Raw genomic sequence first — 26,388 nt, 5'->3', positions numbered from 1 at the left:
TCACCCTGCTTACCACCAGGGTTCAGAGGCAGCCGCAGGGGTGGAGGGTGTGGGGCAGCTGCCCAGGGCGCTGGGCTTGCAAGCAAAGCCAGTATTTGAGCAAGACCCACGCAAGAGAGGGCCATGCTCCTTTCTCACCCGGAACAGGCTGGGGTCCCCCTTGGGTCAGAGTCGGAAACCTGAGCCCAGGCATTTGGGAAAGGGATCGGGGAGGAGGGGGAGCAGAGTCCAAAGGCGCTGGTTTATGGCAGCTCATAAAAACCCCAGGTGGAATATTTCCGTAGCTAATATTATCTGATTTGCTCCAGTAATATTAGCTCTTGAATTTTTTTTTTCTTGCCCACACACAATGTCCTGGTATCTGATCTAGAGATAACATTAAGAGGCCAAATGTCAAGGCTGAAGGAAGGGCAGGTGTCTTGGATCTGTATTAGTAGTTAAAACCATTAACTGTATTGTTTTAGATTAGTGAATTTTGTCTTGATAATGTTGTATCTTGTATTTTGTTTTGAGGAGCTTTTTTGGTTTGGGTTTTGCAAACAGTAATTTTAGATATTTTTATCATTGCTTCATATGATGTGGAGGAAATACAGGGAAAAACCACTCAGCCATTCTTACTATGCACAAATTGTTTAAATAGAGTGAAATGTTAAGAGTATTAATTAATTTGTGGGTTGTTTGCCATTTTATATATATATATATATATATATATTTTTTTTTTTTTCCTGAATGTGTTTGAGTCCAAGAGTGAGCAAAAATTATTTTCTACTTTGGACTAATTAATAAAGGTTTTGAAAGTCTGTATTACTAATTTGTTGAATTCATGATATCCTCCTGCCTTATGGCACCAACTGTAAATCTTTGTTTTTCTAAGATAAATTAATTGAAAATGTGAAAAAAAAAAACAAAACCCAAGTGGACCCAGTGCCCCACTGAAGTGGGGGGAGGACCAGGAGTGGGGAGGGGGCATGACCCCCCCATGGAGTCATGCTGAGTGCAAAGACTCCCTAAGGATGCCAGGACCCCATCCAGCCTGGAGGGCCCCAAATATGAACCCTGGCCCTGCCCCACCCCCACCCCTGCCTTCTCTCCACCCAGCTAGTAAAGAGGCAGGGTCCAGGGGCCCGTGCCCTCCTTAGCTGGTGCTGTCCCCTTGCCATGAGGGTCTGGGCCCTGGGAAGAAGCCACCCCACCCGCTTGGGGCCCACTCAGGAGCCGAGGGTGGGGCCCACCTGGCTCTGGCTGTCAGGGCTTGTCAGGCTGTCACCGGCCTCTGGGCTCCCAGGGACCTGGCTGGCACCTGCCTCCTCACCCCTCCCTGGTTCTCTCCCTCCCTGGGGCCCTATCTTCCCTTATTTGGTGAAGGCAGTGCCTAAGGAGGGGGGGTGAGGACAAAGGTCGCTTCTCTGCAGCCAGCTTGCCACAACTCCCTGAGATCTCCCAGGTGGCGGCTGCCTCCCCCAGACAGGTAAGGCACCCTGGTGGGAGCACACGGGGACCATGGAGTGTGGAGGGACAGGGTCCCTGTCCTGGTTGGCAGCGACCTCCTGTGGCCCCTTGGAGCAGGCCTGAGGGAAAGGCTGGGCACTCTGGGCAGAGCAAGGAGTCCAGCAGACTGTCCTGCTTCCCAAGGAAGCAAGGAAATAATTTTGCAGGCCCGACCCGGACACCTGCTCTTTCAGTCTCCCCACCTGCTGCCCCACCCCACTTAGGGTGACAACCATCCCGGTTTGCCCTAGACTGGGGAGGGTCCCGGGACTTCTAGTTTAAAAACCAGGACAGTCCCAGGCAAACCGGGACTACTTGGTCTCTCTAACCCACCCCCCTCCTCTCAGCCCATCTCTTTGTCCATTTCTCCCTCCTCTTCATGGTTTCTTTCTTTGTGTCACGATATCGCTGGCACTGATGGGGCCTCACCTTCATCACCTTCTAAGATCCCAGGGGCAGAGGCGGGACGGGGCCGGTGGCAGGGCCCTTTGGTCCGGGGCCAGACCGGGCCACCCGTGTCTACACCGCCGCCGGGTCTCCCCGTTCCCAGCCTTCCCCTACCCCGTCCCCCCCCCCGGGGGCTCACCAGCACCCTGCTGCCTCATTCAGCTGAAAAGAGGGGAGGGAGGATGGCAGCCAGTGCGAGCCTGGGGTCTTGGGGCAGGCTGGTTGCCCTCTCCCCAGGAGGCCTGCTCTGGCCTCCTTCAGGACGCCTCACGGGGCTGGAGGGGCTGGGGCGCGTCTGCCCCCTCCGCTCTCACGGGCCTGGGGGTGTCCTTCGTTTCAGGGGCCGTGTCTTCACCCCTCCACCGCCTTTAGCACGCCTCTGTCCAGCTCAGAACAGGGCTGAGAGCAGTGGCCGGACCCTGGCGCTGTCTGGAGCTTCCACCCGAGGGCACGAGGGCAGCAGATATGAAAGGAAAGATGGGTCTGGAACAGAGCAGGAGTCCCGACTCCGCCAGGGTCCCAGCAAGGCCCACCCTTTCCCCTCCACAGCTCAGGCTTTCAGCTGCCCCAAGCCTGACTGAGCACCTCCTACGTGCAGGAGCTAGGGGGCTGCACAGACAAACATAGGGAGATGCTTGTCCCCAGGGGGGCCAAGCTCTGGGAAGGACACAGACTTCTAAAACGCTGCCACGTGGTGTGGTTGGGGCCGAGAGGCCTGGGTCCACGGCGCCGGGGACCCAGGAAGGGGGCTTAGCCCCACCTGAGGACCCTGGGGAGACCTCCTGGTCTTTATTGTGCCTGGAAGAGCACATGAGGGTGGGGAGGGCGTTCTGCAAGGGGAACGGAAAGCTCAAGGGCTTGGGGGCAAGAAGCAGTCTGGCAGTGCCAGGGCAGTATTAGAAATTAGGAGGCCGAGTGTGAGCGAAGCGGGGAGAGGGGGTATGGGGGGCAGGGTCTTTTGATGTATGGGTGGATAGAAGAAAGAGCAAGGGGAGAGGGGAGGAGGTCAGGATGTTGCCCAGTGGTAACTTTGGGGTCTGGGGGTGATGGTGCCTCTCCCCAAGCTGGGGAACATAGAGGAGAGGGGTCGGGGTGGGGGGAGCCAGTGAGTTCAAGGTGAGGGAGAACACATGGCATATCCAAACGGCGCTGCCCGCTGGCTGGGGGAGGCAGAGTGGGGGGCCACATGCTCCCAGCAGGTCAGGGAAGACAGGAGAGGTGAGGGGCACCCACCAAAGGATGGGGGGGCGGGCACCACGTCTGACCAGCATCAGAAGGGCCAGGAGCAGCTGGCGGGTATGTGGGGCAGGACCCAGACCGCCCCCCCTCCCCAGGAGGCAGCCCCTTTCCCATTTAGGCTGGTGGAGACCCCTGATCCTAATTTCTTTCTGGGGAGAGAGAGCTCTGGCTTTCTCAAGTCCCTGTTCCCCTGAATCCCTTCTCTGATGGACAAGAAGTGCTTTCTCAGGTCTACCTTCGATAGCTCTTGCTGGGGTTCACTCCTAGAGTCAGAGCTTGGCCTGGGGTGGGACTTTAGAGATCACCTCATTGATCCCTAACCCTCATCCCAGAGATGGAGAAAAGGGGCCCAAGCACATTCAGCTAGCGCCTGTCAAAGCGAGTCCGTCTTGGAGAAAGGGGGATGTAGAAATCAAGGTGCAGATTGACCTAAAGCAGGAAGCATGCGCCTCCTTTGTGTCCAAGTTGGTGCCACTGAACCAGGAACCCTGGGGGCCCTGGGGTCGCTGGAAGAGGCCAAGGCCGGCGGGGGCTTCCTGCAAACACCCGGTGGCAAGCAGTGCTGACAATCAGCAGAGCCTCTCATCAGCGACCCCTGCCCTCAAGCGCGGGAATGTCCCTCTCCAGAGTCAGAAGAGGGTGTTTCCATGCAGTAAAAGGCCAGGGCATTATTCCAAGGGAAGACTCAAAGTCGAGGTGCAAGGAGAGATTAGACGGAGAGAAAGGGGCCTAATCTGGGGGGGCAGCCTGACCTTTCATTCATTACTCAGCAGGTCGAGGAGCACTTCTGAGGGGGACTCCGTGCCAGGAGGGTGGTAGGCTGGGCAGGGAATAGGACAGCTGGGGGGGTGGGGGCAGGGGACGCAGCAGGGTGACGGGAGACACGGGGTTCTCCAACACTCTCGTTTCAGAACCACTGGGGAATCTTCAGAGAGCACCCATGCCCCCCTTCCCTAAAAGCAGGAAAAAAATTATGCGTGCCCGGGGGCCCCCTCCAGCCTAATTAAACCAGGATCTCTGGGGATGTGGCCGGAGCATCTGAGCATCAGTATGTTTTAAAGGCTCCCCAGGCGATTCTCCTGAACAGCTGGGGAGGAGAACGCAGTTACCGGTCAAAAAACCAAGAGCGAGGCCATGAAAGCAGCTGGGGGCGGGGAGATTTCTCGGCTCAGTGGGTGGATGGGTGCACTGTGGCAGGGTGCGCTCTTAGCCGTTCGTTCATTCATGAACTCACCCATTCATTCAGCAAAGCCCCGGCACACTCTTAGAGGCTGGGGATTGATCCCCTACTGAGCAAGGAGGCGAGGACCTCGAGCGGTTTACGTCTTGGGGGCGGGAGAACAAGGATTGAGAGGCGTTTGGGGGCCGCTGGAGGGGGCTGGAGGGGGCCAGGAAACTGTTACATGTGCTTATTTTTATTGTGGTTGAATACACCTAAGATTTACCATTTTAATGATTTTTAAGTGCACAATTTGGTGACATTCAGTACATTCACAATGTTGTTCAACAATCACCAAATCTAGTTCCAGAACTTTTTCATGACCCCAAATGGAAACCCTTTACCCATTAAGCAGTCACCCCATTCCCCTCTCCGCCCCGCCCCGCCCCGGCCCTGGTAGCAGCCAATTTACTTTCTATCTTTATGGATTTGCTGATTCAGGGCATTTCAAATGGATGGAATCATGCAGTATTTGCCCTTTGTGTCTGGCTTCTTTCACTTTAGCATTATATTGCATGTATTGGCACTTCATTCCTTTTTATGGCTGAATAATATTCCATTATTTATCCTTGCATCTGTTTGGTGGACATTTGGGTTATTTCCACCTTTTGGCTGTTGTGTGTAGAGAGGCTATGAACACTTGTGTACAAGTTTTTGTTTGAACCCTTGTTTTCAACTCTTTTGAGGGCATATGCTTTGTTTTTTAGGAGGTACCAGGAATTGAACCTGGGACCCTGCACATGGGAAGCAGGTGCTCAACCACTGAGCTACATCCGCTCCCCTGGGTGCATGTACCTTTTTTTTTTTAAGATTTATTTTATTTCTCTCCCCTTCCCCTCCGTTGTTTGCTCTCTGTGTCTGTTCACTGTGTGTTCTTCTACATCCCCTTTCATTACCTGGCAGCACTGGGAAACTGCGTCTTTTTTGGTTGCGTCATCTTGCTGCGTCGGCTCTCCATGTGTGTGGCGCCACTCCTGGGTGGGTTGTGCTTTTTTCACGCGGGGAGGCTCTCCTTATGGGGCGCACTCCTTGCGCGTGGGGCACCCCTACATGGGGGCATCCCTGCGTGGCACGGCACTCCTTGTGCGCAGCAGCACTGCGTGTGGGCCAGCTCCACACGGGTCAGGAGGCCCTGGGGATCGAACCCTGGTCCCTCCATATAGTAGATGGACACTCTTATCAGTTGAGCCACATCTGCTTTCATGGGTGCATATACTTTTAAGCCCAAGACCTTATTTGTTCTTATTCTTTGCTTTCCTTTTTATTTTTAAAATTTAAAAAATCTGTTTGAGTTTTTTAAGCAGGAAGCATGTCTTTGATTGGAAACATTTTCAAAGAGAAGTTGTTCAGGGCTAGACTAAGAAGGGCCTTAAAATGCCAGGCTAAAGTGGGGGTGCTTCATTCAGTGGATGACAGGGAGCCAGGGTAGGTATCTGCGCAGGAGAGGGCAAGCTCAGAGCTGGGTGGGAAGGCTGGATCTGGGCTCCACCCCTTTTCCTCCCCCAGGCCCCTGCCTTTGGGAGCTCCCTTGGGCTGGGCTGGGGGTGCAGTGCCTGAAGCCCAGGGCGCCCCCAGCTGCTCAGCCCTGTGCTCCCACCTCGCTCTGCCCTTAGGCTCGTCCACAATGACCCAGCTGAGCGCCCAGGTCAAAGGCTCCCTCAACATCACCACCCCGGGGGTGCAGATATGGAGGATCGAGGTGAGGCCCTGCGGGGGTGGGGAGGGGCTCTGCAGGCCCGGGAGGGATTCGAGGCCTGGGGTGACCCTGCAGTCCTGCCCCCACCACGTGCCAGCCATCTGCACCGGGCACCCTCCCTCCCAGCTCCACCTTCCAGCCCCGGACTCCCCGCTTCCCACTGCTCCCCACCCTTCTCTGCATTTGCTGCTTCCCTTCCCCCTCCCTTTTCTCCTTTCATCTCTCCCTCTTTCAACCTTCCTCTCCGTTCCTGTCTCCCTCACTTTTCTCTGGCTCTCCCTCCTTCCCTTTTCTTTTCTCCTGCCCTGCGGGCGGCCTCCCTTCTCCCTTTTCCTTTTCTTTTCCTTTTCCTCATGCTTCCTGCTCCTTCTTGTCAGCCGCCTCGTGCCCTTCTCCTTCCAGTTCCTTCCCCGCCTCTGTCTCTTTCTGAAGTTAAGGGAAGCCGGAGCGATTAGGCACGGGGCCCTGGGTGTCCGGGGCTGCCCCTCTGACCTCCTCTCTCTCTCCAGGCCATGCAGATGGTGCCTGTTCCTTCCAGCACCTTTGGGAGCTTCTTTGATGGCGATTGCTACATAGTCCTGGCTGTGAGTGTGGAGGCCGCCAGGGGAGGGGGCTGAGCAGAGAGGAAAGCCCAATCACCCGCTGTGCTGTCAGGGAGGAAACTTGAGGCTGGGGTGAGGAGGGAGAGCTGGGCTGGCCCTGCCCCGAGACAGTATTTCCTGGGTGTGCCCGGGTGCCCAGGCTTGGGCTGGCTTTGCAGGGACCAGAGGCCCTCCTGCTCCTGAGCCACTGACCCCCAAGCGGAGGCCACTTTCTGTAGACTTACAGTCTCAGGGGACCTTCTGAGCTGGTGGGATGTTATCCAAGCTCAAGGCCAAATTCCAAAATTCTTAGTTATCTTCCTATCTCTTGCTTGACCTTTGCCACATCCTGGTACTACTTGTACTGCTCATTCGTTTGGATTTGTCTTTATGTTGACTCACCTTTAAAACATAAATACATTTATTTTAAAATAACCCTCTATTATTACTGTAAACGGAAGGTAGTGTATCACGTGTCACAAATAGAAAGTTGCTGTGAACTGCGTACACGATTAATGCATCCAATACACCTGCTTGTGTACCACCTCGGTTATGTCCTGTCCCTCTGAGGGTGCACACACATCGCTTTGCGAAACGCTGAGGCCGGGGAGCCCCAGAGCAGGGAAGCTACTTGCCTGCCCTGAGGCAGTGTCAGAGCTGGGGCCACGACTCCACGCTGCTCTGCTGCTCCGAGCGCCAGCCCGGCGTGCTCCCCCCAGCCCTGCACCGTAGTTCAGGACCCGCACAGCTTAGGAGAGCACGCAGGCAGGGAGGCGGGAGGGGGCTGCAGCCCCAGTTCAGGGCTCCACCGGGCATCCCCTCTCCCTAGATCCACAAGACGGGCAGCAACCTGTCCTATGACGTCCACTTCTGGATCGGCCAGGCCTCGTCCCAGGACGAGCAGGGGGCGGCCGCCATCTACACCACGCAGATGGACGACTTCCTGAAAGGCCGGGCCGTCCAGCACCGCGAGGTCCAGGGCAACGAGAGCGAGGCCTTCCGAGGCTACTTCAAGCAGGGCCTTGTGTATGGGGGGGGATGCACTGCAGGCTGGGGAGGGAGACCCAGACGTGGGAAGGGGGGGTGGTAGGGGTGAAGCTGGGGAGATCAGGGCTGGGTAGGGATGCCCACGGCTGGGTTTGGGGGCAGACGTGGGTTGGGGGAGTTGGGGGGTGACCTCGGCCCGAAAGGGAGGCTGAGGTTATGGGGACCACCTGGGTTTTGGTAATTTTTTATCACCTGTCTCCACTCCCCCACCCCCATTTCTGCTGCAGCTCGGTGCTTGGCCCTCCTCTTTCTGAGAATGCCTTTGGCCATTCTGCATTGTGTGTACCCCAAATCTCTAGAAACCGACTTCTGTCTGAATGGCTGGGAGAGCTCGATGCCTAAGGAAGTCCACAGGGTGTCATGTCAAGCCTCCCCTCTGGCCAACAAGCCAATACCTGCTCCCCTTTCTCTAAAGCAGGCATTTCACCTTAGAAACCCATGTTTCCAACTTTCCTTGAAATGTCTGAGGTTCCAGCCTTCTATCTTCCCTCATGATACATACAATCCAAAGCCAAGTAGCTACTGATGTGTGGGACAGGCCAGGAGTTCCCAGTTGGCCACAGACCCCACCCCTCCCTTTTATCTTGCTCACCCCTCTTCCAGCTCCCTTGGACATTTGAGCTGGCACCTTGCTCCTCTTTTCCTTCTCTCCAAGCCTGCCTTCCACAATACCGTGCCCCCAACCCCCACCACCAGCAGGGCCAGGACTAGACTGAGGTGCATGAGGCACCCAGGGCGCGCACTTTCAGGAGGCACTTGCTCTGGGTTGCGTAAAGGCGTGCAACAGCCGACCTTGCATGTGCACACCCTGAGAGACTGACTTCTTAAAGTCTGTGCCCTCGGTGCCTCGCTCCCCTCACCCTGGTCCCAGCCCTGCCCCTCGGGTCACCCGGCTGCACGGGCAGCCCAGGATCTGGCCGGGCAGGAGCTGGCCCACAGCCTTGCTCAGCTCCCCTGTCTTCTCAGGATCCGGAAAGGGGGTGTGGCTTCCGGCATGAAGCACGTGAAGACTAACTCCTATGATGTCCAGCGGCTGCTGCACGTCAAGGGCAAGAGGAACGTGGTGGCTGCAGAGGTGGGCAGGCCCCCTGGGGACATGGGGCCGGGTGTGGAGCATGGCCTCCTGGCCACCCTCCCAGCCTGGAAGAGACTTCAGATCCAGGTCGGAGTGGAGGGCAGAGGACGAGGAGGGGCGAGGGGTGGCAAAAAGGTGGGGGACGATGGGCGGGGGTCTGAGAGGGGTCCCGCGCCTCCCCCATGCTCCCCAGGTGGACATGTCCTGGACGAGTTTCAACCGCGGGGATGTTTTCCTCTTGGACCTCGGGAAGCTTATCATCCAGTGGAACGGGCCAGAGAGTAACCACATGGAGAGGCTCCGGGTAAACCCCGCCCCCACCTGCTCCTGCAGACCCAGCACCTGCCCGCACCCCCAAACTTGCCACACTTCTGCCAAGCCCCGTGGGACCCCCATTCCCCAGGGCTCTCTCCCTGACTGGAGGGGGGAGGGTGTGTGCTAAGGTGGAGCTGCCTCTCTAAGTGTATGTGGGAGAGGAGTGGGTGCTAATCAGCTTATCGGTCTGCTGCTGTATCAGGAGCCCCTGCTGTGGGGCAGACCCTGGGCCGAGCGCCTGACAGCCAATGGGGGTGAAAGGGACAGAGCCCACCCCCAGCGAGCTGGCCGGCCAGCTGGAGATGGACGGGCAGGGGAAAGAGAAGAGGGGTGGGGGCACGGCCCTGGGGTTCAGGGGGTGCTTCCAGGAGGAGGGGAAGTGGGCAGGAAAGCAGGAAAGGTGGTGGGAGTCTGCAGGTGCCTGGCAGCTGAGGAAGGGAGGGAGGTGATGCTGAAGGCTTAGGGAGGAGGGCGGGGCCATCAGGGAGTTGGCAGGAGGGTTGGGTTTTTTTCTTAGTGCCCTGGGATCTATTGAGAGTTTTGGGGGCCACGGTGGGGCCAAAGGGAAGCAGGGAGCACCCCCCTTAGCCTCCCACAGTGAGGTGGTACCCAGCAGTGCACAAGCTCAGCCTGGGAAGGTGGAAGCTATAGGACTTAACTTGCGTGTTGAGTGAAGGGATGAAGAGGGGCAGGTGTGGGGCAAAAATCGAAGGCACTATGGTTGAGCAACTGTGGGGATGGATGGGAATCCCATTTCCTGAGATGCAAAAGATCAGGAAGCAATAGATTTGGGGACAGAGCTGAGAGTTGAGCTTTGGACATCTGAAAATGGAGTTGTCTTCTTGGTGGTTGGGTAAGCACGACTAGAGCAGAGAGCTGGGCTGGAGTCAACTGTGGGCGCCAGTGTTCTCCAGGGGGCAAGACCTGGGAGGGTAGAGAGAGAAGGGGCCTAGGATTAAAATGCAGGTGATTCCAACACGAGAGGGTGGGCTGTGTGAGTGTGTGTGTGAACGCATTGGATGTGGGCTGCATGTGTCGATCAAGTGTGTGTGAGCACACGTGAGACTGTTGTGTTTGTGTGTAAGCACATGCAAGACTGGTGTGTGTGAGTGCATGAGAAAGTGTGTGTCTGAGTGTGAGCACGTGAGACTGCTGAGTGTATGTCTGTGTCAATGTGAGCACATGTCAGACTCATGCATGTGTGTGTGTGTGTCTGTGAGCACATTTGAGACTGCTGTCTGGGCTTGTATGTTTGAAAGTTTTGGGGCAAAAGGGTCCTTAGGGCTCAAATTTTGTCCAAAAGTGTGAAGTAAAATCAGCAGGTGCAAGCAATGTCAAAACTGAAGGCCCATGAGAACTCTGATTTACAACCTACAACTTCTCACACACACACACAAACCCTAAAGGCCCAACAAACCCACTCAAAACACAACTCCTGCCAAAGAGGAAAGCTGCCTTCCCAGCTAGTTTGCACCTGGCTTCCTGACACTCACCTGAAAAGCCTCAAGGAAGGTAGAAGCAGCACAGGCGCCCTCAGCCCTCAGGGGTGGGCTGGGGCTGGTGCAGCCTTCTGGCGTCACCTGGGACCTCCCTGCAGGGTATGAACCTGGCCAAGGAGATCCGGGACCAGGAGCGGGGCGGGCGCGCCTACGTGGGCGTGGTGGACGGCGAGAAGGAGCAGGAGGCGCCGCAGCTGATGGAGGTGATGAAGCACGTGCTGGGCCCGCGCAGGGAGCTGAAGGCCGCCGTGCCCGACTCGGTGGTGGAGCCCGCCCTCAAGGCCAACCTCAAGCTGTTCCAGTGGGTGCCGGGCCGGGGTCCCGCTGGGGGAGGGCGCCCTGGCCGCGGGGCTTGGGAGTGACGGGCACCCTCCTGTCCACGCCCCGCTTTGTCCTGCAGCGTGTCTGACTCCGAGGGAAAGCTGGTGGTTCGGGAAGTGGCCACGCGGCCGCTCACGCAGGACCTGCTCAATCACTCGGTGAGAGGGGCTGGCGGCGCCTGCCCCCAACCCCCAGGCCCCTGCGCCCCGACCCGCCTCTCCCCCAAGCAGTTGTTCCAGGGACGGGCACTCTTTTGTGCCTGAACGCCCCGCAGTCCAGCTCCCCCAGCGCTGTCCGGCCCTCACTGCAGTCTTCCTCCCTCCCCCCTAGGACTGTTATATCCTGGACCAGGGGGGCCTGAAGATCTACGTGTGGAAGGGGAAGGAGGCCAACGCCGAGGAGAGGAAGGGGGCCATGAGCCAGGCACTGGTAGGGAGGGGGCGGGGGGGAGGGGCCGCCCAGGGGGAGGTGGGCGACCCCAGAGGGCAGGGGAGGCTCTGAGCAGAGCAGGCCAGGCCGGGCCTCACTGGCTGCGGGCTGAGGGGAGTTCTGCAGCCATGTCAAGGTTCTCCGCCCTCCGGGATGCTGCCCGGCAGGCCCTGACTGCCCTGGACTCGGTGTGGCCCAGTGGAGGGGGCAGAAATGGAAGGTGGGCATTGGGGTAACTTGGGGTGGGCCAAGGCAGAGTTTGGGGTCATTGTTGGGGCTGGAGCCAGCGGCCTTAACTGCTCTGGGGACTGAGGTCAGAGGTAGAATCTAGGTGGGTTCAAGTTTGGGGTCAGCTTTGACCTTGGGGTTGGATCAGAGGTTTGGGGTCAGCATTCAACCCAGCGTTGAGGTCAGCTAGACTGGAGGTCAGTGTTCGATTTGAGGGAGGGTCGGGTTTGGCTGTGGAGTTGGGGCCGGAGCGGACTTAGGTTTGGAATCAGCTTTGGGATTGGGGTTGGGTTCAGACTTGGCCTTGGGACCTGAGTTAGGTTTGACTTTGGGTCTGGTTGGGGTTAGAGCCAGGCTCTGGCTTGCATAGGGACTGGAGGGCTAAGGAAGGGATGTAGCCCCCAGCCACCCCCTTTTCTGCGCAGAACTTCATCCAAGCCAAGCAGTACCCGCCCAGCACCCAGGTGGAGGTACAGAACGACGGGGCCGAGTCGGCTGTCTTTCAGCAGCTCTTCCAGAAATGGACAGTGCCCAGCCGGACCTCGGGCCTGGGCAAAACCCACACCGTGGGCTCCGTGGGTGAGGACCAGACCGCAGCAGGGTGGGGCGGGGCCGCGGGAGTGGGGTCCGCAGAGCACCCTGGGGTGCCTGCCTCCCTCCCTTCCCGATCCTCCTCCCCCCTGCATGCTTTTACCTTGGCTCTGGGCCTCCCAGGCCGGGCAGGGGACCCATGGGGACATGGATAAACTCAAGAGTTGTCATAGAAAGAGGGCTGAGGACACATGCCTTTCGTATGGAATGGGGTTGGACCCCTCTGGGGTACAAGCTGCGGTCTCTCATCAGACAGTACCTGCTGAGGGCGGCTTGGTGCCAGACACCAGAGGGGAGCGGGAAGGGGTCAGGTACAGCCTCCGTCATCGAGGAGCTCCCAAGCCTTGGGAGATGAGGCTGAGGCTTGAAGTCTGAATTCTGCAGGGAGTCAGGACATGGATGGATCAACAAGGTTGATCTTGCTCTTTGCCCCTCTTGGGCTGCCCTGGGAGGCACTGCCCAAGCCTGAGTCTCAGATGCAGAGAGAGATGCTTCTCAGGGAAGCTACCGACTCCCTCTAGCCTCGGTTTCCTCATCCTTAAAATGAGTGTAAGAATCAAGGCTACCATTTAGGGCTGTCGAGAGGACCTGGGGCCCTAGGCTCTAAAGCTCAGGCCAGCGAGCAGCCAGTCCTCTGCTGGCGACAGCGGGTGTCATCACCCCTCCCTCCCCAGCCAAGGTGGAGCAGGTGAAGTTTGATGCCACGTCCATGCACGTCCAGCCGCAGGTGGCTGCCCAGCAGAAGATGGTAGACGACGGGAGCGGGGAGGTGCAGGTACGTTGAGGGGAGGGCAGCCGGAATAAAGGTGGTGATGGAGGTGCTGGGTGGTAGTGGGGGTGCTGGGGGGGGGGTGGAGTCCATCCTGGGCCTGACGCTGGCTCTGGCCCCAGGTGTGGCGCATTGAGGACCTGGAGTTGGTGCCTGTGGATTCCAAGTGGCTGGGCCACTTCTATGGGGGCGACTGCTACCTGCTGCTCTACACCTACCTCATCTGCGAGAAGCAGCACTACCTGCTTTACATCTGGCAGGTGAGGCCCCAGCCCGCCTGGAGCACAGCCAGCTTGGCTCCCCCTCCACCACACCCCTGCCAAGCAGTCATCACCCCTGCGTGATGCTTTTGGTATAAACGTATCAAATGACCTGGGCCCTTGGCTAAAATCATGCGGATTCCTGGGTCCCAACCCACTTCTACAAACCCACATATTTTGGGAGTGAGGCCTTGGAACCTGCCTTTTAATAAGCACCCCATGCACCCCACATTGCCCAGACCCTTATGCGTGGGTGCTGGGACTGAGCAGGGTGACATCCGGGGTATTTCCCCAGAGGAGGGTGCAGTAGGAGGCGAGGAGGCCTGGGGCCAATGCGGGGCTTGCGGGTGGCTCAGTGTTAGGCAGGGCAAGGATTCCATGTGGGGATCAGAGCTGAGCTCTGGGTCAGTTTGGGTCTGGAGCGGATGGAGGCTGGGAGGATGGACTGCTGAGGCTGGGACCAGGATTAGGACTGGGGACCAACCCCCTCGCCCCCCTCGCCCCACTTCCCTCCTCTCCTCCCCAGGGCAGCCAAGCCAGCCAGGATGAAATCGCAGCCTCAGCGTATCAAGCTGTCAACCTTGACCAGCAGTACAACGGTGAACCCGTCCAGATCCGGGTCCCCATGGGCAAGGAGCCACCCCACCTCATGTCCATCTTCAAGGGACGCATGATCGTCTACCAGGTGTGGCTGCTGGACAGAGGCTGGGGAGGGGCGCCTGGGAGGGGTGGTGGGAGATGGGCAGGTGAGAGGGAGAGTCGGGCGTGGGCATGGGAGGGGCCTGTTCTTGGTGGGGGAGGAACGTTTGCAGCCCCCTCCCCACATGGAACCAGAATAGAAACAGCCATTCAGATATGTTAAAACATGCGTGTCATGAGCGGTTACCATGTGCGAGTATGGCTGCCCTCCCCCCACACCAACTCTTTGAATCCTCAGTATGAAAAAGAAAGTTGTTTGGGCTGGATTTGCATAAATAGTGCTCCTGTGCAAATGTCTTTGGAGCATTCCAACATAATCAAACAGGCATTCACATCAACAATCTGTTTCTTGAGCACCTACTAAGTACGAGTCTTTTGCCATGCACCAAGGAGGGAGAAGAATGACTTGATAGCACTGTTTACCATCTGGTTGGGAGAGGAAAGACACGTGGCTGTCCGAGCATTGCACTGACAGTCCGAGGCCCTGTGTGGTTACAGGTCAGAAATAAAAGTGGAATTCACAGGGGAGCGTGTATACAATAATCTGGAATAGGCAGAGAATTCATGGTACAAAGGGATTTGTTGCAGAGCTGAACAGGGGTAAGATGTGGGCAGGCTGTGCAGGGGCAAAGAAGATGAAAGCGCAGGGGAAGGGCTCCATGGGAGCAGTGAGAAGCCTGGCCTGGCTAAGCTGGAGGGTCTGGGGAAAGAGCCGCAAGCACGAGTCTGGAAGAGTGGTTTGCAGCTTTGTCATGTGGGGCCTGGAAATGCCCGATGATGGGCTTGGGTTTTGTTCTATGGCCCGTGGGGAGCCATTGAAGGTTTTTGAGCAGAAGAGTGCCATGATCAATGCAGTGTTTGGAAAAGTTAGTCTGGTGTATCAAAGGAACTGGAGAGGCAAGCAGTCGCCCTCTGCCCCTCCCTTCTGCTCACGCCCTGCAGGGAGGCACCTCCCGGGCTAACAACCTGGAGCCCGTGCCCCCGACGAGGCTGTTCCAGGTCCGAGGCACCGGAGTCAACAACACCAAGGCCTTCGAGGTCCCGGCGCGGGCCACCTCCCTCAACTCCAACGACGTCTTCATCCTCAAGACCCAGTCCTGCTGCTACCTGTGGTGTGGGAAGGTGTGTGCAGGGCCCAGGGGCTGGGGTCCCAGGAGAGCAGGCCTGGGGCAGGGCGGGGTCCCCGGCTCCCGGGTCCTGCTCGCTCCTTGCCCCGCTGCGTCTGGAGCCCCGTCTCCCCTGCCTCCCAGCCCTGGGCCGGTCTCCTGGCCCCGCCTCTGGCCATCCCTCAGCTTCTCTGCCTGGTGGGTCCCTCTCTCTCCCTTGTCCCTGACCCCTCCGCCTGTCCCAGCCGGGCCTGTCTCTGGGTCTGGGCTCTCAGCCACTGTCTCTCAGTCTGTCTCTGAAACGAGGCCTCTCCGCCTCTGGGATTCCTTCTCAGGGCCATGAATTCTCTCCTCTCCACTGCCCTTCTTGGGAGTGTCGAGGACAGACGAGAGGGTGGGAGAACTGACTCCCGTTGGCTGTGTGCGTGTGGGGTCCCCACCCAGGAAGGGCTAGTGAAGGTGGCAGAAGGGTGGAGAGAGGGGGCAGCATCGGGGACGGTCTCCCCCCACACACCTCACCCCCTCTTTCCCAGGGCTGCAGCGGGGACGAGCGGGAGATGGCTAAGATGGTTGCCGACACCATCTCCCGGACAGAGAAGCAAGTGGTGGTGGAAGGGCAGGAGCCGGCCAACTTCTGGATGGCCCTGGGCGGGAAGGCGCCCTATTCCAACTCCAAGAGGTAACCCAGCTCCCTCTGCCGCCAGTGCGGCCTCCGAGGCCAGAGGGGCCCCCAGCATGCCACCCCGTGGCCCAGCGCCTGCAGCAGGCGTGGCTGGGGGGCTCTTGTCTGCCAGGCCGTGCCAGGCCCCCAGGGCTATATGGCGAATGTAGCCCCTCCCGTTGGCGCTTCCAGCAGAGGGACTGTGTCTGTGCTGCTTGCCAGGGTCTCCAGGGGGCCCGATGGGGGCGTTTCCCTGGCTGTGGGGGTCACTGTGATAGGAGACTGCCCCAAAACAGGGCCAGGGCTACAGGGTTTGCCCTTCAGGAAGAAAGTGCCAGAGCCATCCCAGCACCTGCCTCAGGTGACCCAGCCCTCGACGCCAAAGAGCCCAACTGTTAACCCTCTTCCAAGGCGTTTCATAAAGAATACCCGTGATCCACTACTCTCCAGTTCAAAAGCAAAAGGACACGTGCTGCAGTAGCAGCAGGAGGGATGGAGGGAGGACACCAGAAAGAGTTTCCTAACAGGACTGCAGATGCGCCACCGGAATGCATGTCTTGGAAAAACACTGGTGGGACAAGAGAGAACCCTTTCATGTGATCAGGAGAGAGGGCATTTTGCTGGGCGACCAGCTTCAGAGTCCCCCTAAATTCCGTGTCTTTGATTCTCCTGCCCTCACACCTTCCCCGGGCAACACAATCTTCTCTCCAACCTGCAGATTGCAGGAAGAAAACCTGGTCATCGCCCCCCGGCTCTTCGAATGTTCCAACCAGACCGGGCGCTTCCTGGCCACAGAGATCCCTGACTTCAACCAGGATGACTTGGAAGAGGATGACGTGTTCCTGCTGGACACCTGGGACCAGGTGCGTCCGAGCACCCGCGCGCCCCTTCCTGCCCGCCTCAGTCCCCAGGCCCCAAGCCTCGGCATTTTCTTGGCCCCCGTATACTTTGTCCCTGGGAGCCGCAGTATGAACCACAGGTGCCTGAGGAGCAAGAAGCCCCCCAGGGAGGCTGCCGGGTGGGGTGTGCTCTCCACGGAAGTCCAGGTGACTGGACGCAGCAGGAGCGTGTTGGAGGGATTAGGCTCCGGTGAGACTAGAGCCGCGGATTTGCGGAATTCCTAAGTGGAAGGCTTCTGCCCGGCCGCCCCATTCATGGTCTGGGCAGCGGCGTTGGGATGAACTGAGGCAGGGCCCGGAGGGCCTGGGAAGGCGGGGAGGACCAACCAGGCTCCCGGGATTCTCAACAGGTCTTCTTCTGGATCGGGAAGCACGCCAACGAGGACGAGAAGAAAGCAGCAGCCACCTCGGTGCAGGAATACCTCAAGACCCACCCCAGCGGCCGGGACCCTGAGACCCCCATCGTTGTGGTGAAGCAGGGACATGAGCCCCCCACCTTCACAGGCTGGTTCCTGGCTTGGGATCCCTTCAAGTGGAGTGTGAGTGGCCCCAGCTGCCCCGGGCCTGACAGCCTGGCATGTCCCTCTTCTGGGGAATCTCTCCTGGCACAGCTGAGGGCAGGGCTTTTCCATCCCCTTGTGGTACGTGACTTATTTGTCAAAGAGACAAGAGGTGGCCTAGAATTAAAACTCCAGTAACACACCAGGCTCTGTGGTGAGGGAGGGGGAAGGGAGTCGATCAATGGCTTAGGCCAGGAACACATGGCCTGGCCTGTGTGCTTTGTTTAGCTCAAAGCTGCCAGGTATTCCAGGTAAGAGTTGCACTGGCTGTTTCCATTTGAATTAGTTAAAATTAAGATTTAGTTCCTCCATTGCTCTGGGCACATCTTAAATGCTCGATAGCTCCTTGTGGCAGATGGCTACTTTATTGGACAGTGCAGATATAGGACATTTCCATTGCCACAGAAAGTTCTATTGGTCAGGGCTGGTGGATTGTCATTGCCAGAGGAAACCAAACATGTCACTTCTGAAGGACAGACCAATGCTTTCCTGGCACTAAATTCTAAGCAAAATGAGTCTTATATGGGCCCGTACCTGAGGGACAGTGACTCTGACTTCCGCAGGATATTCCTAAACTGACCCCAGCTAGAAGCAGAGGGTGGGTCCTTAAAATGGAAATCCAGAGAAGGGCATTTGCTGTTGGGAGCAGGAAGGCTAAAGGTAGAGCGATCCTGGCCTGGCTTTGGGTGCTCTAAATTAATGCAGCAGTCGAGCTTAGGGCAATGGAGAACAGAGATTAATTTCCTCATATATATCTTTCTTTAAATTCAGTAGTTAATGAGCTGAGTTTGGTCTTGAGGAAGGATACAAACAAATCTCAAGGTCGCAAATCTTCCCAAATCCACATCAGTGCCCCAAGTCAACAATGCTGACAGCCCTCAGGTTTATGCTGGCTTCTCTGCCAGCCTCATTCATTCATTCACTCATTCATTCAGCCTGACGTGAGCTCACGATGCCACCGTTGGGGCGAGGCACTGGGGATATGTGCCGGGGCCCCCAGGAAGCCCTGTGCCTTCTACTCCCTCCACTCCTCCAGACTCTGAGGCAGCCCGCCTGCTCTCCAGGGCCCTGGAGTCCGCCAGAGTCTACACAGCGTAGGCAGGGCTCCACGCCTGCGCGTGGCTGCTCGTAGCTGCTGGCACTGGCCTCTGAGGGTGGTGAAAAGAGCAGACCCCTCCCTATGCCCATGCCAGCTGAACAGGGGCAAGAAAAGACCTTGCCCTGCCCTGTTCTCATTGCCAGCTCCTTCGACACCATCTAAGCTCCTCTTTCAGGTTGCCGCCCAGCCTCAGTGTGATCTCCCTCTTCCCCTCCTCACCACCAGGTCCTAGGCCTCCGTTCAACTCCCGAAGGAAAAGGGTCTCTTGTCCCCTCTAAGACCCGGGTCTAATTATTCCTTACTTTATATGCAGAATACCAAATCCTACGAGGACCTGAAGGGGGAACTTGGAAACCCTGGGGACTGGAGCCAGATCACTTCTGTGAGTACGAGGCTGGGGCCTGGGCCTGGCGGTCAGACCGGTGGGTGCTGAGGAAGTTCCAGCGAAGGTGCCAATGTCCCGTGCGTTCTTTCCCACTATTTCCTCCCATTTCCCATAGAATTTCTGCTGTTTAACTTCAGAACTTCAGTTGCTTTGCCTCCTCCATTCCCTAGTGAAATGGTTTCCAAATTTTATCAAGCATGAGTTTGGGCAAAAGGAATTGGGGGGAAGGGAAGCTTATTAAAATGCAAATTCCAAGGTCCCATTCCCCCCAAATTCTGGTGTGTAGAATCAGGCTGGGACACAGAAATCTAGATGTTTTTAGCAAAAGGCCCAGATAATTTGGTGTAGTTAGTTCATAGACTACACTTTAGAGAAAGTGTCCACAAGATTACACAAGGATGGCTATCAGACATGTTAAATTACACCAAAAATATATAGGGGCTGATAGGCTAAAATGTAAATCATAATGTAAAACATAAGATAACTAAAAATTTAGAAAATTGTATAGTCTAAAATATAAACCACAATGTAAACCCAAATGTTACCTTGTTTGAAAGCTATTGTCTCAGTATCTGTACATCAGTTTCAGTAAATATAGTATGAATATGTAAAAAGATTATTGCTGTGGAAGGGAAAAGGGTTTTATGTTGGATATGTGGGAGTACTGTATATTGTATATATGAATTACTGTGATCTAAAACTTTTGTGAAGATAAGCTTAATAATTAGGAAAAAAGGAAAAAGAAAAAGGGCATAGACACTGAGGAAAAGACAGAAGAAGTTGCCTTGCCAATTTGCATACAGGGCAAAACTTATTGCAGTGATGGAAGGCAAAACATCAAAAACAAAGCTTTTGCATTTAAAAATTTTTTGATACCCCAATTTATTTTTACCTTAATTTTTCTAAATTAATATGTATTCTATATTTAACCTTTAAATTCATCACTATTTTCCATTTTACTATTAATGGAACCAGACAATATATTGGGCTTCATTTTTTAAGAAGTTTTGGATTACAGAGAGGTTCAACAATGGCAGGGGAGGAATACTGGTGTGGGTTGTTATTGACAGGGTACACATGGTAGGCAGGGAGTTCTCCAGGGTATATATCCAGGGTACATAAAAATGTTTGGATATTTTCATAGTGGTTACAATTAAAAACAACTGAGGGAGTGCTGAGTTCCTAGCCAGGGGAGCTCTATCACAGTCCCTAAAGGGACAGCAACAATCCCCCAAGTGCAACGGTAAAGACCAAAGAAGAAGGAAGGTCCAACAATGAGCCCTTGATACTAATGACTATGCTTGTAAGCCCGTGCACCTGAAATAAGAAGAAGGCCTAGAGCTGCAGGGTGCCTAAGAGTTCCCTCCTGAGAACCTCCATGTTGCTCAAATGTGGCCAGTCTTGAAGCCAAACTCAGCATGTAAATGTGTTGCCTCCCCCCAGCGTGGGACATGACTCCTGGGGATGAGCCTCCCTGGTGCCCAGTGAATGATTTCTTTATATACCATCATGCTTGGGATCTCTTCTCCAGGTAGAATAGGTGCAACTCCTTCAGTCTTTCATTTAGTTGACAGAAATGTATTTAGTCTGTAGCCCACTGCCCTGGAATGTGAGAAATGAAAGCAGAGCCTTTCCTTCAAAAAGTTCAAGCATCTCACAGGAGAAACAAGTTAGAGTAGATTCTGCAGAAACATGTCCAGAACCTGACAGTTTTTTTTTTAAGATTTATTTTTCATTTCTCTCTCCTCCCCCCCCCCCCCCCGCGTTGTCTGCTCTGTGTCCATTTGCTGCATGTTCTTCTGTGTCTGCCTGCATTCTTGTCCATGGCACCAGGATACTGCATCTCTTTTTTGTTGCATCATCTTGCTGTGTCAGCTCTCTGTGTGTGCGGTGCCACTCATGGGCAAGCTGCACTTTTTTCATGCTGGGCGGCTCTCCTTATGTGCTGCACTCCTTGTGCGTGGGGCTCCCCAACACGGGGGACACCCCTGCATGGCATGGCACTCCTTGCGTGTGTCAGTACTGTGTGTGGGCCAGCTCATCACATGGGCCAGAAGCCCTGGGTTTGAACCCTGGACCTCCCATGTGGTAAGCAGATGCTCTATCAGTTGAGCCAAATCCGCTCCCCTGAAAGCAGTTTCACAAGCAGACTGGGGTGATTGACAGATAACATACATGGCACTGCTGCCCCACCCACAGGCTCCATACCCCATGGCACTCAATAAACCCTTCTTGGTAGACTGACTTTGCAGGCTGAAAAGTACAAAGAGGTCAAGGCTAAGTGAATTTATGGATGACAATTTCCCAAAAGATTAGAGAGGCTCATCAAAGGTCCAGGGTAGATCCCGCATATCTGGGTGAAGCCTGGGGAAGTTAGGTTATCAAATGAAACAGTCATCTCATACCAATTAGCTTGTTTGGACCGCTAAGCTATTAGCTCACAGGTCTAATCCAGGGTGTTTTCTTAGGAAGTGTGTGTGTGTGTGGGCGGTGGGTCTCAAGGAAGGTTACTTGGAGGTGCCCTAGAATGTTGGCTTCAGAGAGAAAGGCAGAGTGTACGTAGTCACAGACCAGGTGGAGTAACCAGCTGTTTCTTTTCTTTCCCAGGAGATCATCAGCCCCTCACTGGGCGTGTTCACTGCCAACACCAACCTCAGTTCTGGGCCTCTCCCCACCTTCCCGCTGGAGCAGCTCATGAACAAGCCCGTGGACGAGCTCCCTGAGGGTGTGGACCCCAGCAGGAGGGAGGTGGGTCAGACATGCCAAAGAGCACCGAGAAGATAGGGCTGTTCCGGTCGTTGAACCACCCTGACACCCAGGTTGTGCCCTGCAGATGATTAGGTGCTGGGTCCCCCTCTTGACATGAGCTTATGTCCCAGTGGGGGAGAGACATCAAAGAAGCCTAACCACAGCATTGTTCAATTTCAGGGATAAGTGCCCCAAAGAGGAGGCACAGGGACCGCGGAGAGTAGTAGTAGTCAGTGCTTTGTTTCTGAAAGGTGACTAGGAATTAGGCAAGGTGGGGGCAGCTTATTCCAGGAGAAGGGCCTCGCATCCACGGAGTCCAGAGGCTGGGACTAAGCAGAGTGGGAGGGCAAAACTGCAAGGTGGCCGGAGTGACCGTGGCAGAGAACTGGGCAGGGGCACCTGGTGTGGAAGGTAGGGGCTGAACTGGACAGGGGCTTTTACATCACGTTAAGGACTGTATTCTCTATTGCGAAGGTGGACAGAAGCCATAAAGGTTTGAAGCAGGGGAGTGACAGTCAGATTTACATTTCAAAAAATGATTACAGTGAAGAATGGACCGGAAGGCAGCAAAAGCTGCCCTCAGAAGATAGAAGAGAGTTGCAGCTGTCAGGCTGAGAGAGACGGGAGCCTAGAATAGGTAGTGGCTGAGAGTGAGAAAAGTAGATGGTTTCAGGACAGATTTAGGAAGCAAAATCAATGTCACAGGGATTGCTGGATAGATTATGAGAGGGGGAAATTGTGTCGCTCTCTGAGATAGAAAAGCCTAGGTCAGACTGAAGTTAGAGGGGGTCGATCAGGTGCTTTGAGGTAGACATGTTGTTCGAGGCGCCTGTGAGGACAGTCGGTTCTGGGAGTGACCGTGGCTGGAGATAATGAATCCAAGCATCCTCAGCTCACGGTAGCTGTGGCTGGAGGAAGGTGTGAATCACTGGTGAGAGGGTGCAGCCAGAAGACCTTGTTAAAAACACATTTCTGCTATTTGTTCCCAGTTTATGAAGATCCAAAAAAGATTGCAAGTCTAGTTTAGGGATAAAGACTCTGTGTAATAAGCCATAAAGAAATCTTAGAAATAATTGAAGAATCTACAGAAGAGGGATACCTACTTTCTGCGAGAACATCTGATAGCTGTACTGACACATGTATAAATATATTGTTCCCACTTTTTCCTGCACATTCTTTCTCAGCTCCTCCCATATGCGAGGTGGCTGGAAGGCTAGGAAGTATCTGTATCCTTCCTTCCTGTCAAGCTGTGAGTGATTAGCTTAACAAAGTTCTCTAGAAATGGAAGCTGTTATTATTGCCTGTTCTGCAGCTGAGTAAATGGAGGTCCAGAGAGGGGAAGTGACTTGCCTAGCATTACATAACTAGTTGCAAAGTTAGAGGAAGAACCAGGTCTCTGGAGTCCTACTCTTTTCATCGTATCAAGCAGCATAAAGCATTTATTTCTAAAGTGAAGGGCAGCTGATGTTATTGATCCAGATGACTGACAGGATTCTGAAGTGATTTGCTAATTTTGAATGGAACAAATAGAATCAAGACAAAAAAAACCTCACCAGAGTAGAAGCGGTCTTTAGTTTATTTCTAAAAACCAGTTGTCAGTTGATTTTTTAAATCATGGGAGTAGTGTACATTTTTGCAGGAAAGCTGAGGGTTCTTTGCCAAGTGGGGAGGGTGGGAGAGATCATCAGAACTCCTCACCTGCTCCAGACTTGAAGGTGACCCAGTGACAACAGGGAGGCTGTGGGTCTGGTTGCAGGTGGTAGCAAGTGTTTGAGCACCGATGAGCAAGTCAGAGAGAGGTGGATGTAGGCATGGGTGTGGCAGGCAATCAGCTGGAGAACAGGACCAATGGAAAGATGCAAGTCCACTGGGATGGGCAGCCCTGCTATCTAGTCGGAGAGGGCAGAGTCCAGCAGTGACAGAGCTGAGGAGCCAGCCTGGCTGGGTGGGTGAGAGAAGGTGGTGTGACCACTGCAGACCTCGGACACAGCACCACAGCCATGAGGGCCATGGGCAGTGGAGATGCAGGGAGGGGGAGGAGGGCTACAGACTTGTGTTATGGCTGCTCTTCTTCATCCGCTGGTGCCCATACTATTCTTATTCTCCTCTCCCAAAACAAAGCACTCCACCAACCTGCCTGGGTTCCCAGCATCTGGCCTTGAGGAGAGAATGTCCCAGGGGAGGGAGGCAAGTCTAATGACAGGTTAGAGAACTGGGGCTTCAGGCCCACCTGAGCTTGAAATCAATCAGCAGGTGTTTACCAAGAAGCTGTTCCATTCAAGGCTCTCTAGGGCATCAATTAAGTGTTCCTCAGGGCAACTGCACTTAGCAGAGCAGCCTTCCAACTCTCCTGTCCTGCTGTCCGGTGAAGGGAGCAGAGATGAGGGTCAGAGGATGCTGTTTTTTAGCAACTTGAATTTGGGGTTCCTACTTGAGTGTTTAGCTTGCCTTGCACAGTATCACCACCATGTCATATTAAAGAGGCAAAGGTCATTTCAGTCAGTCCCCTCATCTTACAGCTGAGGATACCCAAGGCCTAGAAAGGTAGTTGTGATTTCCAAGCCAAGAAAGAAAAGGTAGAAGTCAGCTACCTAGTGTTTCTAGGCCATTCACAGGAGGAAAGAAGTCAGCACAAGTCATGGATCCAAATATTTTGTTTTCTACTCAAAATAGCTAGGCAAATTTTGTCTCTGAATTTCTTCTTTGGTCTTCCTGGCTTTTCTTAAGCAACCCCCCCCCCCCCCACCTTACTTCTACCTCCTGCCACCACCCTCCCATCATCCCACCATCTCTGAGCAAAACCTGCTCCTATGAGGTAATCTGATTAATTCATAGTGGAATATAAATGACAGATGAGGTTTTAGCCAGAAACATGTACGCCAAAAAGGGATAACATTTCAATCAACTGCACACACAATATATCCCTTACAGGTCTGGGAGGGAAAGATGACAAATAGTCCTTATGGTATTTCTTAAGTTACTCAAAGGAAGGGAGTGTCAAGGAGGGGATATAGTGAAACATGTATGGGCTTTGGAAACAGAGGACCTTAGCTTGTACTTCAGTTTCATCACCTGAAAATGGGAATATTCAAGCATGCGTTAAGCATCTTTTTAAGTGCCACGGCAGTGTAAGTGAGTGTATTTCCCATGTGGCTGGTGTGCTCGCGTGATCTAAAGCAATGCAGGGCCCAGGAGGGAGAGCCCCTCCCAGGGAGATCAGCTTTTGCTATAAGAGCTATGTTCTCTTATGGTTACACAGTAAGTCTTATATATCCAGAGCCTTTCTTTGGGCCCATTTGCTTATTTTGTGGGGCCAGACTTTAAAATAAAGGATCCCTTAGGTACAGGTTCATTATTTGATACGTAAAGACAGATGAACAAAATACCTTGTTTTCAGTGTCCTTTCATATGTAGTAGTATTTTCATTCTCATAAAAGCTTTTAAAGAAGCCAAAATTATTTTTGTTGATGCTGATGCTTTGGGGAGCATGTTAATCTCTTGGTACATGAGTGGCTATCATAATGGCTATTACCTGGGCTTCAAACAAAATCAAAAAGAAGAAAGATGATTGCATTTAAATTAGGAGTACAGCTCTCTCCTAAGGAGAATATTTCGATGTTTCCTCATCAATAAGAACAAAAGTTTCATCATCACTTGGTTGGATAGCATAATCTTGTACATTTTTCAGTGGTTGCATGTGTTTCATGTTTAAATAATTAGAGTGTTTTTAGGGAATAATCAATTTAAATAACTGAACAAAGGAAATGTGGATGATTAAAACTAATTTACCAGCACATAACAGTGCTTAAAAACCCATCTGTCAAAATTGGAATTGAGCATAATTGTATATTGTAATTTTCTTAGTATGTTAAACTTTTTATTAGTGCCTTTAAAAAATACATGGGAATAAGACTTTTTTCCCCCCCCCAAAAAAACCAAAAACCAACCAAACAAACAAACAAAAGAAGCCAAAATTGGCCTTTAAAAGATTCCTTCTATTTTATAGAGAGGAAAACTAAAGCCTGGAAAGGAAAGCAACTCCTAATCAAGCTAAGTCAAATGTCTCAATTCTTATTTCAGAGCTAATATGAATTTGACCCTGGTCACAAAAAAGGAACCCAAGCTACCACATTGTTACTGTCCTTTTATGTTCCAAATGGAATTATTCAGCAACCTCTAGAACCCCAAAATGCTGCCCCTCCTCCTCCCCATCACTTTTCCTAGCACTCATGACAGTGCCTGCTTTTACTCTTCATTTGATTGTTATGCCACACAAATGACTCCTCAAAGCAAACCCTGGGCAAGAGTGTGACCTTTGCCTTTGGTCTCTTTCTAGGAGCACCTGTCAACTGAGGATTTCACTAAGGCCTTGGGGATGACTCCAGCTGCCTTCTCTGCCCTGCCTCGATGGAAGCAACAAAACCTCAAGAAAGAAAAAGGACTATTTTGAGAAGCAAGAGTAGCTGTGGTTGTAAAGCATTACCCTACCCTGCATATGGGGTTTTGTTTTGCATCACTGGTGTTATTCCTATGCCAATTGAAGTGAAATTTTAGTTGTACCTGTGAGCAGCAGAGTCTGTGGCAATGCCATTTTGTGCGGTAACCTGCCTATCCTTCTTAGGGCGCCTAGGATCCCAATTTCAGCTCTCCAAGGTGGCTGGGGTATTACATAACTTTGAACCATCCTGGTCTAGAGCTTTCCCTTCTTAATCCTCAGGAGCAGCCAACCCTCCCCAGAACATTAGAGCACTGAGGACCCACACCAGGTTTTACTGTCCTGGCTCTTTCTTCCTTTTCATGTAAACTTCCCTCATTGCTTCACTCAGGTCACAACAGTTAAAAATGGGACCCTCGGGAAACGGACTTTGGCCCAGTGGTTAGGGCGTCCGTCTACCATATGGGAGGTCCGCGGTTCAAACCCCGGGCCTCCTTGACCCGTGTGGAGCTGGCTCATGCGCAGTGCTGATGCGCGCAAGGAGTGCCGTGCCACGCAAGGGTGTCCCCCGCGTGGGGGAGTCCCACGCGCA

The 26,388-nt window shown here is 54.1% G+C and overlaps 1 protein-coding gene across 1 annotated transcript; it reads left to right on the top strand.

Annotated features, from left to right (window-relative positions):
• Positions 1-1,414: 1,414 nt before the first annotated feature.
• On the top strand, positions 1,415-25,927 carry VIL1 (villin 1). Its single transcript, XM_004469576.2, has 20 exons — positions 1,415-1,468; positions 6,007-6,092; positions 6,599-6,673; positions 7,500-7,696; positions 8,684-8,792; positions 8,986-9,096; positions 10,705-10,907; positions 11,007-11,085; positions 11,258-11,356; positions 12,010-12,163; positions 12,850-12,950; positions 13,067-13,204; positions 13,731-13,889; positions 14,846-15,025; positions 15,543-15,688; positions 16,389-16,533; positions 16,920-17,108; positions 18,542-18,610; positions 21,221-21,361; positions 25,698-25,927. The coding sequence occupies exons 2-20, from the start codon at positions 6,018-6,020 to the stop codon at positions 25,809-25,811; spliced, it is 2,484 nt and encodes an 827-aa protein (XP_004469633.1). The 5' UTR covers positions 1,415-1,468; positions 6,007-6,017; the 3' UTR covers positions 25,812-25,927.
• Positions 25,928-26,388: the final 461 nt, after the last annotated feature.

The sequence above is a fragment of the Dasypus novemcinctus genome, chromosome 7 (assembly GCF_030445035.2).
Source record: "Dasypus novemcinctus isolate mDasNov1 chromosome 7, mDasNov1.1.hap2, whole genome shotgun sequence".
Classification (NCBI taxonomy): Eukaryota; Metazoa; Chordata; class Mammalia; order Cingulata; family Dasypodidae; genus Dasypus; species Dasypus novemcinctus.
The sequence above is the reverse complement of the archived record's forward strand: the minus strand, read 5'-3'. Positions and strand labels throughout refer to the sequence as shown.

Excerpts from the sequence above, each read along its gene's own strand:
- VIL1 (XM_004469576.2), top strand. The coding sequence starts at position 6,018 with ATGACCCAGCTGAGCGCCCAGGTCAAAGGCTCCCTCAACATCACCACC. Across the intron at positions 7,697-8,683 it reads TACTTCAAGCAGGGCCTTGT|GATCCGGAAAGGGGGTGTGG; the intron begins GTATGGGGGGGG and ends CTGTCTTCTCAG. Across the intron at positions 21,362-25,697 it reads TGGACCCCAGCAGGAGGGAG|GAGCACCTGTCAACTGAGGA; the intron begins GTGGGTCAGACA and ends GTCTCTTTCTAG.